At 46.3% G+C, this 18281-nt stretch overlaps 1 protein-coding gene across 2 annotated transcripts; it reads left to right on the top strand.

The window, feature by feature from the left end:
- The first annotated feature begins 1966 nt into the window (after window positions 1-1966).
- On the top strand, window positions 1967-18277 carry PPIE (peptidylprolyl isomerase E). Of its 2 annotated transcripts, XM_082366554.1 has the most exons (10): window positions 1967-2018; window positions 3067-3165; window positions 4948-4991; window positions 5694-5720; window positions 7197-7278; window positions 7754-7854; window positions 10091-10214; window positions 16382-16567; window positions 17609-17751; window positions 17927-18277. In XM_082366554.1, the coding sequence occupies exons 1-10, from the start codon at window positions 1988-1990 to the stop codon at window positions 17993-17995; spliced, it is 906 nt and encodes a 301-aa protein (XP_082222680.1). In that variant the 5' UTR covers window positions 1967-1987; the 3' UTR covers window positions 17996-18277. The 2 variants fall into 2 exon arrangements, with proteins under 2 accessions (XP_082222680.1, XP_082222681.1); XM_082366555.1 differs by lacking the exons at window positions 1967-2018; window positions 3067-3165; window positions 4948-4991 and having other exon boundaries at window positions 5708-5764.
- The last annotated feature ends 4 nt before the right edge of the window (window positions 18278-18281 follow it).

The raw sequence follows: 18281 nt of genomic DNA, 5'->3' as shown, positions 1-18281 counted from the left end.
AGCAGCAGTGAAGACCCAACACAGCCAAAAATAAATAAATAAATAAATTTATTAACAACAACAACAAAAAGGCCCTCCTATCATTCAGGAAATTTCAGGGGTTTTAGGGGCTCTGTGCTAGGTACTGGGGACAAAGACCAAATATATATATATTATACCACACTCACATAAAGGACACCTGGTCAGGTTCCTCTCAAGAGTGACCTTGTTGGTCTGGAGTAGTGACAGGTTCACAAGGGGATCTTGTAATCAGATCTCACAGCCTCATTTCTATGAGTGGTACCCCTCTGGTTTGGCCTGAGGATGCTGAGGTTGGCTGTGTGTGCATCCACTGCTTAGCTCTGGGAACACAGCAGGCACAGGCCTTGTTGTCAAAGAGGGAGACAGACACACACATGACTACAGTCACAGACTGTGTTTCAGTCAACTGTTGGACTTTGAGGCCATGGCACCTCTCTGAGGGGTAAGTAGGACCTCCAACAAGGACAGGTGGATGCCTCCAGACAGAGAAAGGAGAGAACCAAATGAGCAGAGGCAGAGGCAAGAGAATCAAGCACATGGTAAGGGCCAGGGCTTCTGTGTTGGTAGGGCTTGACTTGACGTGGCCAGGGCCCCTTGAGAAGGGCTCTAGGAGCCTTGTCATCAGCAGCACTGATTTAAGAAGGGAACTCTAGAGAGTTGAGGTTTGTTCTGAAGAAAGATCATCCTGGGAACAAGTCAGAGGGCGGACCGGAGGGAGAGAGCCACCATCAACTCTTCCTTAGTCTCGACTGCATTAACCTCCTGGTCTCCAGGTTTCCATCCAAATCATTCTGGGCATAGTGGTCAGAGTACAGTTTTTTTTTTTTTAATTATTTATTTATTTGGCTGCGTCGGGTCTTAGTTGTGGTATGCGGGATCTTTCGTTGTGGCACACGGGCTCTGTGTTGCGGCGCAGGCTCTTTGTTCGAAGCCGTGTCCCCTGCATTGGAAGGTGAATTCTTAACCACTGGACCACAAGGGAAGTCCCCCAGAGCACTGTTTTAAAACATAAATGTGACCATGTAACTCCCCATCACAACCTTCAGTAGCTTCTCAAAGCCCCCAAATCCTCCACATGGTTTACAGGGCCCTGCATCAAGCAGCCCCTGCCCACCTTTCCTGCCTGATGTTTCATGCCCTTCCCCTCCCCAACTCCCACACCTGGCCTTTCAGTTCCTTTAACCGGCAGAAGTTGTCTCCTCTCCCTGAAACCCTTTTCCCTGCTCCATCCTCTCTCTGGCTCCTCTTCCTCCAGGTTTCAGCTTAAATGTGGCCTCAGGGAGGTCTTAACCAACTACTGTATCTAAAATAAGTGGCCCCATTATTTTGTACCACTTAAGTCAATCAATGATTTATGTATTAGTTGATTTATTCCAAGAGTCAGCAAACGCTTTTCCCAAAGAGTCAGATGGTAAATATTTCAAGCTGTGCAGGCCCTGGGTTTGCCCTTGCATCCTGAAAGCACCCACAGATCAATGCTAAAAGGAATGAGCAAGACTGGATTCCAATAAAATTTTTTTGGAATTTTTAAAATGAAAATTGAATTACATATAATTTTCACGTGTCACGAAATATTATTCGTGTTTCGTTTCTTTTTCTTACCTTTTTTTTTTTTTTTTTTCCAGCTCTTTAAAAATGTAAAAACCATTCGTAGCTCCCGGGTTGTCCAAAAACAGACGGGCGGGATGGCCCGCGGACCGTAGTTTGTTCGTAGCTTATTACTTGCGGACCCCGGCTGACCCCTCAGAAGATTGTTTTCAGCACGACGGAACATGGGCAGCGCCGGGACCACGTCTGTTCACCCACCGAGATACACCTGCTCGGCGCCCGCGGCTCAAAGGGAGCCGGAGGCGGGCTCGGCCTAAGCGGGAGTGGGCGGGGTCTGCGAGAGCGGTACCCGGGGGCGGGGCCTTGGAGAAGGGGGCGGGCTGAGAGTAGGCTTCCGGCGGAAGAGTGCGGGAGCAAGATGGCTACTACCAAGCGAGTGCTGTACGTGGGTGAGCAGGCGCGGGCTCTGGGTGGAGTCTGGGCGAACCGGGCCGCTAGTGGGTCGTGGCGTGGAGCTGGACAGGTCTCCGGGCGCGGAGGGCGGCGAGCAGCTGTCTAGGCCGTATCTTTGGCAGTATTGCTTGGCCTCAGGGTGTGAGCCTGAGACGTAACGGTCATTGCAGCTCTTTCCAAGTCCGCCAAGCTCTAACAGGAATCTCTTCACCTCCTGGGCCTGGGGCAGTGGTGGAGGAATATTAGGGACCTCTGAATCCTCGCGCCCATTCACTTTATGTTCACAGCAGTGAGGGCTCAGCCCCCGCTGTTGCCCTACGCAAAAGAGTTCCCAGACTAGCCGGCTAAAAATGGGAATAACCTCAATAGCATAGTTTGATGAGCGCTTTGGTGGGGACGGACACTGGTGATACGGGCCTGGGTGCGGGGAGAAGTGACCCCTCCATCTGGAGAGGTGAGAGCAAGCTTTGAGGATGCGGTGACGCCGCAGATGAGCCGGAGTTAGCCGGGTAGCCGAAGTAGAAGCAAGTGTGTTTACTGAAAGGGAGCAAAATCCCAAAGGTGTAAAATAGCCTGACACTTGGAGGCAAGTATATCATTTTGCGGGGAAGCAAAGGGAAAGAGGCTGAAGAGGTGGGCAGGGGCTTATGAACAGCCTTGCGTATACTGCTAAGTTTATACTTTATCCTTAGGACAGTGGGAAACGTTTGAAGTAGCTTAACCAGGGAAGTGATGGGTTAAAATCTGCACGTTCCCGGGATCTTTCTGGTTGGCTTTGTGGAGGAGAGGAAGGTCAGTTATGAAGCTCTTGCAGTAATCCTGGGGCTAGATGAGGGTCTGAAAGAAGGGTGAAGAGAGGGGTTTGCATCATAAGTAGGTGTGAGGGAGCATATGAGGGGGATGTTTATGAACCCAAAGGACTGGATGGAAAGACCCCTCCCTTTGGTGGTAGCGTGCTAACTTTACAGCAGGGACTTCTCAAGATGGGCGGGGTCTTGAGAGAATAGAGGACAGTGTCTCAGAAGGCCCTTGGCTTCTTTGCAGGTGGGCTGGCAGAGGAGGTGGATGACAAAGTTCTTCATGCTGCTTTTATCCCTTTTGGAGACATCACAGATATCCAGATTCCTCTGGATTATGAAACGGGTAAGTCTTTTTAGTGTCTCGCCTGCTCAGAATCCTCCTGCAAGGAAAAGAACTTAAAAAAATTTTTTTTAAGTCATATCACAGTGCATTCTAAATATGCATTGGGCAGCATGACAGTGATCTTGATGCAGAAGGACTGTTCTGAGGCTTGTGGTTGTGAGCTGTAACATGCTTTGCAGAGAGTCCCATCTGTTGCATTTGAGCAAAGACAAACTTTTCAGTTAGCCAGTAGGAAGATAGGTTTTGAGCTACATGGAGATCTGTTGTTTCGAACTACCTGCCAGGCACTCTACCGCACCTGCTCCCTTCTTGGCGGCTGTGCTATTAAAGAGGGTACCAGGAAAGCCCAGCTTCAACAGTGGGGCCTTAGCCTCTGTGTACCTGGGGGTAAGCTTTCCATCAATTAGTATCACAGTTGTAGTTCAGTTTTCTATTTTAACCTTTGTTGTCATTTTTAAGATTGGAGTTTTAGGCCCAGCTCTGATAGGGATAGAGTACGCAGCTAGTTTAGAAATCCCACTAGGGGATCACAGATAGAGAGGGAACTTTGGGAGACCCCTGTAAGTTAATGATCACTCAAGAAAGCAGGCTTGCTTAGCAACAAAACCAAGCAGGCTTGCTTAACTCGTGAAACCAAGCAGGCTTGCTTAACAACAAAACTATACATCAAGTCAGTGATGCCTGCATCCTGCTGGTTGAGATCAGTAAGTTAATGATCCCTAGGACATGCTTCTCTGCACACACTAAAAACAAAAACATAGGGGAAAGGTGACATTATGCTGAAACCTGAGGTGATTTACCATATTTTAGTGTATATTACCGCCTTTTTGCTCATTTCCATAGCGCCATGACAGTCCAGGTTGGACCAGATAGGGTCAAAAACTCCCTTGCCCAACCTGTAGGAGGAGTTACTTATGGAAGACTCGAAGAATGAGGAAGAAGGTGGTCTTCTCCCCCTCCCCACTTTTCCTTTAATTATAAAACTGTATGTAGCCCACTGAGTTCTCTGTGGGGCACTCTCTTTCCTGCCCCCTTGTATCTCTCACAAGCGTCCTATGCTAATAAATCACTTCTTGCCTGTCACTTTGCTTCTCACTGAATTCTTTCTGGGCCAAGACAAAAGAACCTGAGCTTCATTAAGTCCTAAGACGTGTTTTGAGGTTTTAGCAACCTATACTCTACTGAGTCCCGAGTCGAGTTGTGCGTTTCAGCTCTATCATCAACCTTGCATATAATTTTAACCTCCCTGGGATCTTTATATGTTATAAAAATGATAAGGTTATATTGACTCTCTAAGGTTAATTGGTTAATTAAACTAGTGTTGTTGTGCACTTGACCTTTCTGCTTAGATTAGCGTTTTGCTGAGGATAAAGACAGCGTCCTTACCCAGGTTTTAGGATTCATGGTTTATGCACGGTTGATGTTCAAAATGTATGCTTGGAATGAATAATTGATAGGTTAAATGACTTCATTTTTCTAGCTCCTGCACGCAAAGGTTAAGGTTTTAATTTGGCTTTGGTAAAAGAATTGAATGCTGCTTTTAGAGATTAAAACTATAGTTGATTATTCAGCTATGTTCACTACAAAACAGTTTAATATTGCTTGAAATGTTATTTAAACTAGAAAGAATCAAAGAGTAAGATTCCTTCTTCCTAAATAGTTATTGTGTAGAATTTCGAATGAATGGATAAGGCATGCAACTGACTTCACTTTCCTTGTGACCACCTGCTTCTTCCCATTGCCCCACATGATAATTGCTTGGCTTTGTTTGCCTTTTTTCAGAAAAGCATCGAGGATTTGCTTTTGTTGAATTTGAGTTGGCAGAGGTGAGAAAATTCTGTTACCTATGTTAAGTCTTTGACTTGTGTTATTATTGTTACTGATTACAAAGGGAGCTGTTCTCCATTTGGTTGGGTTTTGGGGCCTCGTGCTGATGCTTCCAGAGAGATAAGAAGTGCTATTTGAAGGAAAGTTTCCCTCACTTAATCAAACTGTAGGCTGTGGTTAACATCGCAGACCTGCCAGATCCTGCGCCTCTTGCTTTGCAGAGCTCTTGCGGCACTGGTGATTATTTCTTTGTCTTCCACTAAATAGCCAATAGCTGAAGTCACCCAGGAAGTGCACTTTGTTAGACACATACAACCTGGGCAAGGAGTATAAATAGACCTTTTCCTGTTAGGTTGTTTTTTTTTTTTTTTGGCTACTGAGTATGTTTAGACACCACAAGAAGCATTTGACTGCAAGCCTAAACTTTTTTTTTTAATAAATTATTATTATTATTATTTTCTATACAGCAGGTTCTTATTAGTCATCCATTTTATACACATCAGTGTATACATGTCCATCCCAATCTCCCAATTCATCCCACCACCACCACCACTCCCCGCCGCTTTCCCCCCTTGGTGTCCATACATTTTTTCTCTACTTCTGTGTCTCAGTTTCTGCCCTGCAAACCGGTTCATCTGTACCATTTTCTAGGTTCCACATATATTGCAAGCCTAAACTTGTACCTTGTCTTTCCTTGGCAGGATGCTGCAGCAGCTATCGACAACATGGTATGGCTAGGAATCCTCCTTCTTACAGAAGTTGCTTTTTGCTGGTACAGAGGGCACTTATTCATACATGAGTTTGCTGAACCGCCAAAGTTACAAGGTTGCATGGGGAAGTACAGATTATCATCATGTGAAAATATTCACTGTGAATTGATCGCTTTTGATCAATTTGATAATAATGTAAATGCTAACCTTGCTATCCTTGTTGACCAGTCTCTCACTGGCTGCCCGTGTCTAGGATAGGAAATTGCAAACACAATGCAAATTGATTGCACAGTGAAGTTGCATACTTTACAAAAGAGGCAGGATTTCATGAAGTGTTAGACCAGTTAACAATTGAGAAGAGAAATTCGACAAGGATAAAGATAGGTTATGCTGCTGATGCAAATGATTGGAATAGCCTGGAGAACTCCTTGGGGAAAATGATGTAGCTCTTAAGTATGTATTCCCTCTTCAAGATGCTTATGATTTTCACATCAGATAAGAAATGCAAAAATATCATAATGTTGATAGTATTTTGTTGGAAAAATACTACAGATTAATCAGCATCCATTACATCTTTGTCCTATAAATAGCACATAAATTAAACCTGAATTTTAACTATAAGAAATTTATTTTCATTATTTTTAGTTTCATCACAGTAAATTCCCGATCAATCTTTTTTCCCTTCACTTTTTACCATGAAATTTTCTTCATTGCCTTAAGTGAATTCACATTAAGTGACCTTTCCTGGTACCAATTATCTTAGGATAATAAGGTTTTCCTTTATTCCTGTTCTCTGTTTCCCATTCACCAAACATATGCCCCAGCTCTCAGAGAGAGAGAGAGAGATCATTTCTCACCACTTAAAGCTGATCTTGACTTTTGAAGGTGAACTCGGGTACTTGGAAACTGCATTTATCCTTGTAATTTCAGAGTGCTCTGAACCCAGAGTCACCTTTGGAAGCACAGGTCATTGGTGGTATTGAAAGAAATGTCAGATACACGCTACTATATATAAAATAGATGTACAACAAGGACCTACTATATAACACAAGGAACCATATTCAATATCTTATAATAACCTACAATGGAAAAGAGTCTGAAAAAGAATATATATATATACATGTGTATATATATATATGTGTGTATGTGTATATATATGTGTATATATATACACACACACATATATATATGTAAAGTATAACTGAATCACTTTGCTGTGCACCTGAAACATCGTAAATCAACTATGCTTCAACTTTAAAAAAAAAAAGAAAGAAAGAAAAGAAAGAAAGGAGGTATCTGATGGCTCCAGGGAGGAAATTCCCTGCAACCTACAGGCTACTTTGCAGCAGGTGCATAACTTGGGTGCTAGGGGCTCAGGGGTTAAGGGAGAACAAGTCATGAGCTTGTCTCGGATTTTTCAGAAGGATGTGGAAAGCTGTCTGACTTTGTTTTAACCTAACAGAGTTTAAGCAGCTGGATTTTCAATCTTTTCAGAATGAATCTGAGCTCTTTGGACGGACAATTCGTGTCAATTTGGCAAAACCCATGAGGATTAAGGAAGGCTCTTCCAGACCAGGCGAGTGGGAGCAATACAGATTCCCCATCACATCGTCCAGTTTGGCCTTGGTTGCCTTTCTGTCCCGATTTGCTTGGAAGTGGGAGCTGAATGCTACTCTGGTGGACAGGAATAGAGCGTGGTTTACACTGGCGAAGGACATGCGCCACCTTTGTGGGGAAATAAAAAGAGTTTGAGCTTCTCCGTTTTCCCCGTTTTCTGAACACTCCTGGCAGGTTCCGTCAAGGGCTGGGACTGGCAAAGGCTGCACCTTTCCCTGGGGCATAGCTTTTTCACTTAGTCCTGCTAAGAGCCGGGCTTCAGGGCTGGCAGTCCCTGAAAGGTGGGAACTTTCCTTACCTGTGGGAGTTCCCAAAGTGGAGTCCTCTGGCCGAGAGGGCCACAGAGTATGTTCTGCTTTGCTGACCAAAGCAGCTACTTAGCAGCTGGCTGATAGCTTGAATTTGTTCTCATTTGCCTGCCTCTTTCCTTTCAGTTTGGTCCGATGACGACTGGTTGAAGAAGTTTTCTGGGAAGACTCTTGAGGAAAATAAAGAGGAAGAAGGATCAGAGCCTCCCAAAGTGGAAACCCAGGAGGTGAGATTGAAGGCTGGCACTTCCCACAGGAGACTTCGTTTTTTAGGTTTCTATGGGAATTTGCAAACATATATACAAAAGCAGAGAGAATGAAAAATGAACTTGTAGTGTTTTGGTGGAGGTGCTAATGAGTGAACTAAAGGGAAGCTTTAGGCCTCTTGTCCTTGTGCTCTGCATGAGGAGCTTCTCAGCTCTGCTCGGGTTCTGTTCTGTGATTGCCGCCGACGAGGAGGAAGCCTGAGGTGAGGAGGGGTGGTGAGCGCACCACTGCAGCCCTCCTCATCAGTCCCCCTTCACTGGAGCTTCCTGTCCTGATGCAGGGGAGGCAGGGCTGGGTGGGGGTACCTTCCCGGCAGCCTGGGCACAGGTTTGAGGTTCTTCCTTCCAGAGAACCCGCCTTGGCACTTCCTCCTGATTCTCGGCGTACCTCTCTAACCATTGCCTCTCAGGCTGCCTCTCCCCTTCTTGTAAACGTTGTTCTTCTGAATTTCTTGACTCACAGCAGCCCTCTCCCCTCTTTGCCAGAACAGTGGCAGTCACTCTGATTTTTCACAGCCTCTCCTGTGCTGTTGACTTTCCTGGCCTCTGTTTCTAGTCCTGAGCTTCAGACGTTTCTGCTGCAAGTCTCGCCCTCCCTTCTCTAATCCCGTTCTTCCTGTGTTCTCAAACTCACCAACTTGCCACCATCCATCCACATTGACCTAAGCCAGATACCCAGATGCAAAGCAGAGCACATAAATGGCCCTTAGTCAGTGGAGTAACCCTAGGTCACTCTAGACCCCTATTTAAAATAGAACCAGAACATCATATTCTGCCAAGTTTTTCTCTTAAATCTTCCTTGAATCCATCCTCCCCTGATTACTCAATTGTCCCAATGTAACTTCTCGTCTCATTTGGATAATTGCAATAGGTTCCTAACTAGCCTTCTGGCTGCAGTCTTGCTCTCCTCCCGTCTTTCATAAAGGCAGCTAGAATGATCTTTTTAAAGCATATCATGGATCATCTGACTCTCCTGCTGAGAACTTTTCAGTGGCTGCCCATCACCTGTCCCGGGAGATAAAGTCGCGGGGGACTCTCCTGACCTTGACCCTGCCCACCTCTCACCTTGCAGTCCCCACTTTACGCTCTTGGTAAAACCATTCTTTGTATTTCTCTGTATGTCTTTGCTTTTGTAAAGGCTATGCAAGTGCTTATTGCCTTTCCCTTTCTAATCAGTAAATTCTGTGAGGATAGGGGCCTCATATTAATAAAGACCTTGTTAATAAAAATGTGGAATGTGAGGTGGGGTAATGTGATTAAGAACGTGGACTTGGTTGGGGGGTGGAGGGGCTTAGGTGTGAATTCCAGCCTTACCACTTAGCACCTCTGTGACCTTGGGCAAGTTACTGAACTTCATTGCACCTCAGTTTCCCCATCTATGAAATGGGAATGATGGTAGCACTGATCTCACAGGTGGTTGTAAAGATTAAATGAGCTGATTACCTAAAACGTTCAGAATAGTACCCTGTACATGGCAAGTGCTATGTGAGTATTTGCTGTTACAACTATGCTACTACTGTTGTTAACAGCAAATAATAGTCACAGTATCCTCAGTGCCCAGCGTGATACCTCAGCGAGTTTGTTAAACTGAAGCACAAACAAGAACACTTGAGTTTTCTCTTTGGAGCAAATGTGACAGCTGTAATAAATATCTCCTCTGCCCAGCCTCGTCTACTTGGAGTATAAAGCAAGGTCCCAACCACCTCCATTCTGAGCACTTAGGCCCTCCTTGCTTCCACTGGAGCCAGCCTGCGGATACGCAGGGCCAAGCATAGAGGAAGGGGGTGGTGTTGCAGAAATGGGTCTGTTTAACTGACTAGGGTGGGTGGGCTTGAACTGGGGTTGAAGTTGTTGAGAGTTGTGTGTTTTGGGCCAGAAAAGCGTTGTTCTGTGACTGCAGGGGAGGGTGAAGGCGAAGCGAGCTGACGTGTCTGAGGCAGTGAGATGAGATAAAATGCCTGAGGGGTGGGGCTCCGGGTAGAGGGTGCTGAGGTCTCCTGTCACTGGGTGTCCAGCTGGGGGCCGTGGCCGTGGCCTCCGCCTTCTGCAGCCCCATCAGGGCCCAAGGCCTTCCCTGTCGGTGCCTTGCTCAGCCCGCTCGCTGCAGTGGGTTCTGGGGTGTCTTCAGAAGAACACTCGCTCTCCTAGTCGGGGAGTCAGCTGTTCTCTCTAACCTGGCCATTTCTCCTGCGTCTAGGGAGAGCCCGCTGTAAAAAAGGCCCGGTCGAACCCTCAGGTGTACATGGACATCAAGATTGGGAACAAGCCAGCAGGCCGCATCCAGATGCTCCTGCGTTCAGACGTCGTTCCCATGACAGCAGGTGAGCAGGACTCCGGTCAGGATGGCCGGGAAGCTGGGAGCTGAGCAGTGAGCCTTTCCAAGGTTCTCAGTGCCTTAGTTCTTGTGTCCTTGACGTTGTTTCTGACCTGAGTTGATTTGCGGCATCTCAGATCCTGGGATCTATTAACAGATGAGTCAGAGCATGCATTTTTGAAGCTTTAGAGGTGCTGGTTTACTACCTTTTTTTAATATAAATTTATTTATTTTATTTATTTGTTTTTGGCTGCGTTGGGTCTTCATTGCTGCACGCGGGCTTTCTCTAGTTGCAGCAAGCAGGGCGAGCAGGGGCCACTCTTCATTGCGGTGCCTGGGCATCTCATTGCGGTGGCTTCTCTGGTTGCGGAGCACGGGCTCTAGGCACACAGGCTTCAGTAGTTGTAGCATGTGGGCTCAGTAGTTGTGGTGCACGGGCTTAGTTGCTCCACAACATGTGGGATCTTCCCAGACCAGGGCTCGAAACCATGTCCCCTGCATTGGCAGGTGGATTCTTTTTTTTTTTATAAATGTATGTATGTATGTATTTATTTATTTATTTATTTTTGGCTGTGTTGGGTCTTCGTTTCTGTGCGAGGGCTTTCTCTAGTTGCAGCAAGCGGGGGCCACTCTTCATCGCGGTGCGCGGGCCTCTCACTATCGTGGCCTCTCTTGTTGCGGAGCACAGGCTCCAGACACGCAGGCTCAGTAGTTGTGGCTCACGGGCCTAGTTGCTCTGCGGCATGTGGGATCTTCCCAGACCAGGGCTCGAACCCGTGTCCCCTGCATTAGCAGGCAGATTCTCAACCACTGCGCCACCAGGGAAGCCTGGCAGATGGATTCTTAACCACTGTGCCACCAGGGCAGTCCCTGGTTTACTACTTTTTAATAATAGTTTTTTCTTTAATACAAGTAAATGTGTATTCATGGTTTAAAAAAAAAAGTATACTCACATAAATATATTCCAACAATATTGAAGGCAATGAATTGAAAACCTAAGTCTTTCTTTCTTCTCCACATCTAGTCCTACTCTTCAGAAGTAACTACTGTTAACTAACAGTTTCTTGAGTATTTTTCATTTGCTAAATACTGACTTCTATTTATTCTTCTTTTAATCTAAATTTTATTATATAGACATATAGTTTAGAATGTTAATTCCACAAAGCTTGTTTTGAAAAACAGCAGTGCCCCCATGCTGTCCTCCCATCCTGCCCCATCCCCCCCTTTGCTGCTTCTCAGAGGCAGCCAATTTCAACTCTTAGCTGATTCTTTAGGTTTTTACCTCCATGTTGGTAGATAACAGATTTATGTTGCTACTTTCTGAGTTTTTTTCATTTTAGACATCTATTGGCTTCCCACTTCAGAAGATAAGGAATTAGCTTTTTAAATCACCTTCCCTGCTCCTTCATCCTCCTTACATTGTTACCATAATTTTGTTGAGGTCATAGGTTATTCTAACTGTGTAAGCATCATACTGTGATAACTTCCTTTCATACAGAGCACTTTGTTTTCCCTGGAATTCATAATTGTCTTGTTTTCACATTTGCTTAGTCTTCTGTGCATATATTCCTGAGTCTCTCCGAAATTCTCCTGCTTATATAAATCTCTCATCATGTTCAAATACATCAGATATTCTGTCAATTTCACTGTTCCTCCTTGGAGCCTTCTGACCTCCTCTGGCCTGGACCAGTTGCTTTCCAGGCGCCACTGCATAGCTATTGTCATGGGATCTCCTATTTTCGCTTATGTTGGAACCTCTGTTGTCTTTTTTGGTCTAGTCTCTTGTTTCGGTAGAAGACATACTTCTGTAGCTTCTGGAGAAAAGAGCTTGGAGGGTAAGTTTTTTGAGACTGATGTGTGAAAATATCTACTTTCCCACTTGATGGTTTGGTTGTAAAATTGTAGAGGAGTCTAATATTCTGATTCTCGGTCCTTTATACAAAACCTTTTTAAAATTTTCTGCCTAGAGCTGAGCTGTTCAGTATGGTAGCCACTAGCCACGTGTGACTATTTAAGTTTAAATTAATTCAAGTTAAATAAAATTAAAATTCACTTCCTCAGTTACACTATCCAAATGCTTAATGGCTGTTAGATAACACTGGTCCAGAGGCTTGGAGGGTCTCTTTGTCCTGTGTTCTGAAACAGTGTGCCTTTGGAGTAGATCTCCTTCCATTCGTCATGCTGGATATTCAGTGGGCCCTACTGTGTTAGTTTTCTCTTGCTGCTGTAACAAATTATCACAGACTTAGCAGCTTACAAGAACATAAATTTATTAACTGTTATGAAGGCCAGAAGTCCAACACAGGTCTCAGCAGGCTAAAATGAAGATGATGGCTGGGTTGCTGCGTTCCTTACTGGAAGCTCTAGGGGTGGATCTGTTTCCAGAGACAGTGAGGTTGTTGGCAGAATTCAGTTTCCTGCATCTGTAGACTGAGGTACCCATTTCCATGTGGGCTGCCAGCTGAGGGCTGTTCCCAGCTTCTAGAGGCTTGTGGTCCCCTTCCTCTATCATCGCAGCCAACAGTGGTAGATCCAGTCCCTCTCATGTTTCGATTCTCTCCTGCCTCCTCTTCTATCCACTTCTAACTCTCTTTCTGACTACAGATGGGAAAGGTTGTGATTGTATTAGGCCCACCTGGATAATCTAGGCTACTCTCCCCATCTCAACGTCCATAATCTTAATCACATCTGCAAAGTACCTTTTGCTGTGTACAGCATAACATAGTCTCAGGTTCCAGGGATTGGGACATAGATATCTTTGGGAAGCCATTATTCCGCACACCACACCCATCAATCAGGGCAGTCCTATCTTTTGGTTTGGGAAAATTTCCTTGGATTATTTCTTTGCATTTGTCCCTTCTGATTTCTCTCTTCTCTCATTCTGGAACCTTCCTAAATGTCCTTTTTCATAGCATCCTGTGCTTATTTCATGCACGTACTGCCATTTCATCTTGGGAGATTACTAAAGCTTCTTTTTCCTATACAGCTATGTTTCAGGTTACTTTTTTCGGAGTTTTAAAATTTTGTTTTTGCTTTGTTTGTTATTGGTCTGTTTGCTTGTTTTGGTCTTTGCTTTTCACATTAGATGCCTTTAAGACTAGGGCCCTAAAAATCTGCTTGGAAACTCCCTAGATATCGGTAAGGCTTGCTGACTGAGGCTTCCACTGCAAGGTGATTCTCTCTGTCTCTCGGACCCTGGATGGTAAGTATTCCTGAGTTGTAGTCTCTTGGACAAAGCAGAGTCCACAGAGAAGACTCTAGTCTCTTGCTAGTGGTCCTGTTTCCAGCTCGTTGCCATCATGGTTGGGGGGGTGGGAACAGTATATAAACGTCACTTGATCTCCATTTGTCATTATGGTACCTCAACCCTCGGCTGTGTGTAGTGCATCCCAGAGCATAGGCCCTCTGCTTTAACATACCAGAAGGTAGACCTCCAGCCGGCAGCCAGGGCCAGGGAAGAGAGAGGATCTGGAGGCTAGCTACTTTTTTAAACAGGCTTTCAACCACACTTACTGTTTTTAGAGCCATCTTCATTCTTGTCTCTGAGCTTTTGGCATTTCTGCAGCATAAATCGAATTGCTCTTGGCTTTACCAGCTTAAGCTTCAGGTTTGTTAGGTCTGCTATATCAGTTATGGCTCATCTATTTGTCTTCTAGGTTTCAAAGATTTTTTTTTTTTTTAATGCTGATGCCCAGGCCTTACTCCCAGGGATTCTGATTTAGTTGGTCTGGGCTGTGGCCTGGACATCAGGATTGTTTTTTTTTTTCTTATTTATTTATTTGTTTGTTTGTTTGTTTATGGCTGTGTTGGGTCTTCGTTTCTGTGCGAGGGCTTTCTCTAGTTGCGGCAAGTGGGGGCCGCTCTTCATCGCGGTGCGCGGGCCTCTCACTATCGCGGCCTCTCTTGTTGCGGAGCACAGACTCCAGAGGCGCAGGCTCAGTAGTTGTGGCTCATGGGCCTAGTTGCTCCGCGGCATGTGGAATCTTCCCAGACCAGGGCTTGAACCCGTGTCCCCTGCATTGGCAGGCAGATTCTCAACCACTGCGCCACCAGGGAAGCCCGGTTTCAAAGATTTTTGTTGCTTTTGTCTTTTCTCTTGCTCCTATTTTTTTTTTTTTTTTGGTCATTTTATCCATTTTTTTAAGTGTACAATTTACTGGCATTAATTGCATTCATAATGTTGTACAACTATCACCACTATTTTCAAAACTTTTTCACCACTCCAAACAGAAACTCAGTACCCATTAAACAACAACTCCCCATTCTCCTCTCCCCTTAGCCCCTGGAACATTTAATCTATTTTCTGTCTCTCAGAATTTGCTATTCTAGACATTTCATATAAATGGAATCATACAGTAGTTGTCCTTTTGTGTCTGGCTTATTTCACTTAGCATCTATGTATCAATGTTTTGTTCATTTTTATGACTGGATAATATTCCATTGTCTGGATAGTCCACATTTTGTTTATCCGTTCATGTGTTGATGGACACTTGAGCGTTGTTTCCACTTTCCAGATATTGTGAATAATGCTGCTGTGAACGTTTGTGTACAAATACGTGTGTGTTTTTTTTTTAAATATAAATTTATTTATTTATTTTGGCTGCGTTGGGTCTTCGTTGCTGTGCACGGGCTTTTTCTAGTTGCAGCGAGCGGGGGCTGCTCTTCATTGCAGTGCGTGGGCTTCTCATTGCAGTAGCTTCTCTTGTTGCAGAGCATGGGCTCTAGGTTGCAGGCTTCAGTAGTTGTGGCATGTGGGCTCAGTAGTTGTGGCACGTGGGCTCAGTAGTTGTGGTTCGTGGGCTCTAGAGCACAGGCTCAGTAGTTGTGGTGCACGGGTTTAGTTGTTCCGTGGCATGTGGGATCTTCCCGGACCAAGGCTCGAACCCGTGTCCCCTGCATTGGCAGGCAGATTCTTAACCACTGCGCCACCAGGGAAGTCCCCAAATATGTGTTTAAATCCCTGTTTTCAACTGTTTTGGGTGCCTACCTAAGAGTGGAAATGCTGTGTCATATGGTAATTCTAGTTTGACTTTTTGAGGAACTGCCAAACTGTTTTCTACAGTGGCTACACCATTTTACATTCCCACCAGCAATGTATTAGGGTTCTAATTTCTCCACGTCCTCACCAAAACTTGTTTTCTGTTTATTATAGCCATCCTAGTAGATGTGAAATGGATCTCATTGTGGTTTAGATTTGCATTTCCTTAAGGACTAATGATGTGGAGCATCTTTTCATGTGCTTAGGGGAAGGAGCCGTTTGTGTATCTTCTTTGGAGGAATGTCTATTCAAGTCTTTCGCCTATTCATTTACTGGGTTGTTTGTCTTTTTGTTGTTGAGTTGTAGGAGTTCATTATATATTCTGGATGTTAAATGCTTAAGAGATAATGATTTGCAAATATTTTCTCCCATTCCCTGAGTTGCCTTTTTACTTTGTTGAGAGTGTCCTTTGATGCACAAAAGTTTTCATTTTGATGAAGTCTAATTTGCTTATTTTTTCTTTTGTTACCTACACTTTCGGTATCACAATTAAGAAACCATTGCTGGGACTTCCCTGGTGGCGCAGTGGTTGGGAATCCGCCTGGCAGTGCAGGGAACACGGATTCGAGCCCTGGTCCGGGAGGATCCCACATGTTGCGGAGCAACTAGGCCAGTGCACCAAAACTGCTGAGCCTGTGCTCTGGGGCCCGTGAGCCACAACTACTGAGCTCGTGTGCCACAACTGCTGAAGCCTGCATGCCTAGAGCCCGTGCTCTGCAGCGGCAGAGGCCACCGCAATGAGAGGCCCGCGCGCAGCAATGAAGACCCAACGCAGCCAAAAACAAATAAATAAATTTATAAAAAAAAAAAAAAAAAGAAACCATTGCCAAATCCAGAGTCACAAAGAGTTGCTCCTGTGTTTTTTTTCTAAGATCCTGTTTGGTTTTTCTTTTAAAAAATTGCTTTACTGCCAGTTTAGTGTGGAACAGAGCTAGAATGCATGTGTTCACTCCTTCTTTAACTAGAATTCCCTCTAATCCTTCAAGATGTCAATATCTCAAAGGTTTATAATGAGCATGTCATATTTTGAAGTGAAAATGTGAACATTAAACAAATACAACAGTTTTTCAGAGCCTAGTTAGAGGTTTCATCGGTTTGTTTTTTAACCCGGGTACCTTTTCCTTTCTCGGCGCCAGAGAATTTCCGCTGCCTGTGCACCCACGAGAAGGGCTTTGGCTTCAAGGGCAGCAGCTTCCACCGCATCATCCCCCAGTTCATGTGCCAGGGCGGCGATTTCACCAACCACAATGGCACTGGGGGCAAGTCCATCTACGGGAAGAAGTTTGACGATGAAAACTTTATTCTCAAACACACGGCACCAGGTGGGACCCGATCAGTGGCTGGTGATCGGTGGGCTGGGCTGGGCAGGATGACTGTGTCGGGGGAGTGATGGGCTGAGGTTCTGGCTGACAGGTTGGGGGTCTGGAGGAGACCCACCCAGTGAACAGAGGAGAGGCGTTCGGCCTGGCTAAGCAGAGTGAGCTTGTTTCCATTCATGTACTGCCCGTCCCCCCACCATGTCCTCACTCCCTGTCGACCTAGCTTACATTCTGTGGTCGGCCAGTGTAAGCCCTTGTCTTCCCTCAGCCCCACTACCCGCCTCGCTCTGTCAGACTCTTCCAGTAAAAAATTTCAGTGGTTGGTCCCCCAGCAACTAGAAAAAACACAGAACTGTACTGAAATGTATGACCGAAGCTCTGCAGGAGGCCCTCGGCAGCCGTACTAGATAGAGCTCCCTAGTTAACACTCAGTCCTGGTCAGAGATAACAATTCCATCCCTTCCTTCATTCCCAAAGCCTTCACGTCACCCTCTGCCTCAGCTGATGCTTGGCCTCCTGCATCTGTCCACACATGCCCGCTCTGACTTCCCTCCAAGTACAGGGGCTGAGCTGTCTTTCCTCTGCTCGTGGCCTGGACCCCTACTCCTCTCCCCTACTTCAGAACCTGGCTTCTGTGGATGTGCCCCTGCAGCCTTGTGTAATGCATTTCCCCTGCTCTGCTAGATCAGTCCATCAGCACAAAAGTGCGCGGCGTCAGTCTTTCCAAAAATCTTTGACTCATGTACCCCCTCAGCTGTCACCCATGCCTCTGGTCCCCTTTGTAAGCAAAACTTCTTGAAAAAGTTATGTAGACTCCCTGCCTTCCATTCTCTCTGTCCCCTTCTAGACACACATCTAGTGCCCCCTGTCCACTGAAGCCACTCTTCTCAAAGATGCTGGCAGCCTCCATCGTGCCAATAGTCAGCTCCGGGTCCTCATTCCACTCCCCCTCCCAGCAGCATTTACGCTCCTCCCTCTGCTCCCAGACATCCTGAGGGCCGGGAGCAGGGTGGAGGGGGCCGACGTGGTCGTTCTCTCCCCCAGGCCTGCTCTCCATGGCCAACTCTGGCCCAAACACCAACGGCTCCCAGTTCTTCCTGACATGTGACAAGACGGATTGGCTTGACGGCAAGCACGTGGTATTTGGGGAGGTCACGGAAGGCCTGGACGTCGTGCGGCAGATTGAGGTGGGCGGCCGCCCGGGCCCCCGGGGCACAGCCGTGTGGGAGGGCAGGAGCGGGGGCTCCGGGGCCTGGAGAGAGAGGCCACGGCTGCTGCTGGGGGGCGGGTATCCTGAGCTGCCCTTTCCTCTCCACCCTCCCTCCCTCCCCTGATTCCTCCTCTTCTGTTTTGCCTGCAAAGGCCCAGGGCAGCAAGGACGGGAAACCCAAGCAGAAGGTCATCATCTCCGACTGTGGGGAGTACGTGTGAGAGGGGAGCTGTCAGCCCGGGGAACCGGCAGCCAAGGTGTCCCGTTTGCAGCAAGCAGGGCTTTGTGTCCTGGCCCGCCCTTGGGGTCAGCGTGTGGCAGCTCCTCTGCAGGCACGGCCTGGGCCGCCTCTGGCTCTTCCCCAAGTGGGGCCGTGGGCCAGGGTGCTGCCCTCCCCACCGTGGACGGCTGTGCGTGCCCTTTCCAGGCCAGGGCCTCTCCTGGGTCCACTTGTGTGGATCCTAGACGTTTTCTTCTGGTAAAATAAATTCTAGTTTTTGTACTGCT

The sequence above is a fragment of the Balaenoptera borealis genome, assembly GCF_965194805.1.
Source record: "Balaenoptera borealis genome assembly, chromosome: 1".
Lineage (NCBI taxonomy): Eukaryota > Metazoa > Chordata > Mammalia > Artiodactyla > Balaenopteridae > Balaenoptera > Balaenoptera borealis.
This window is presented reverse-complemented; position numbering and strand designations above follow the sequence as displayed.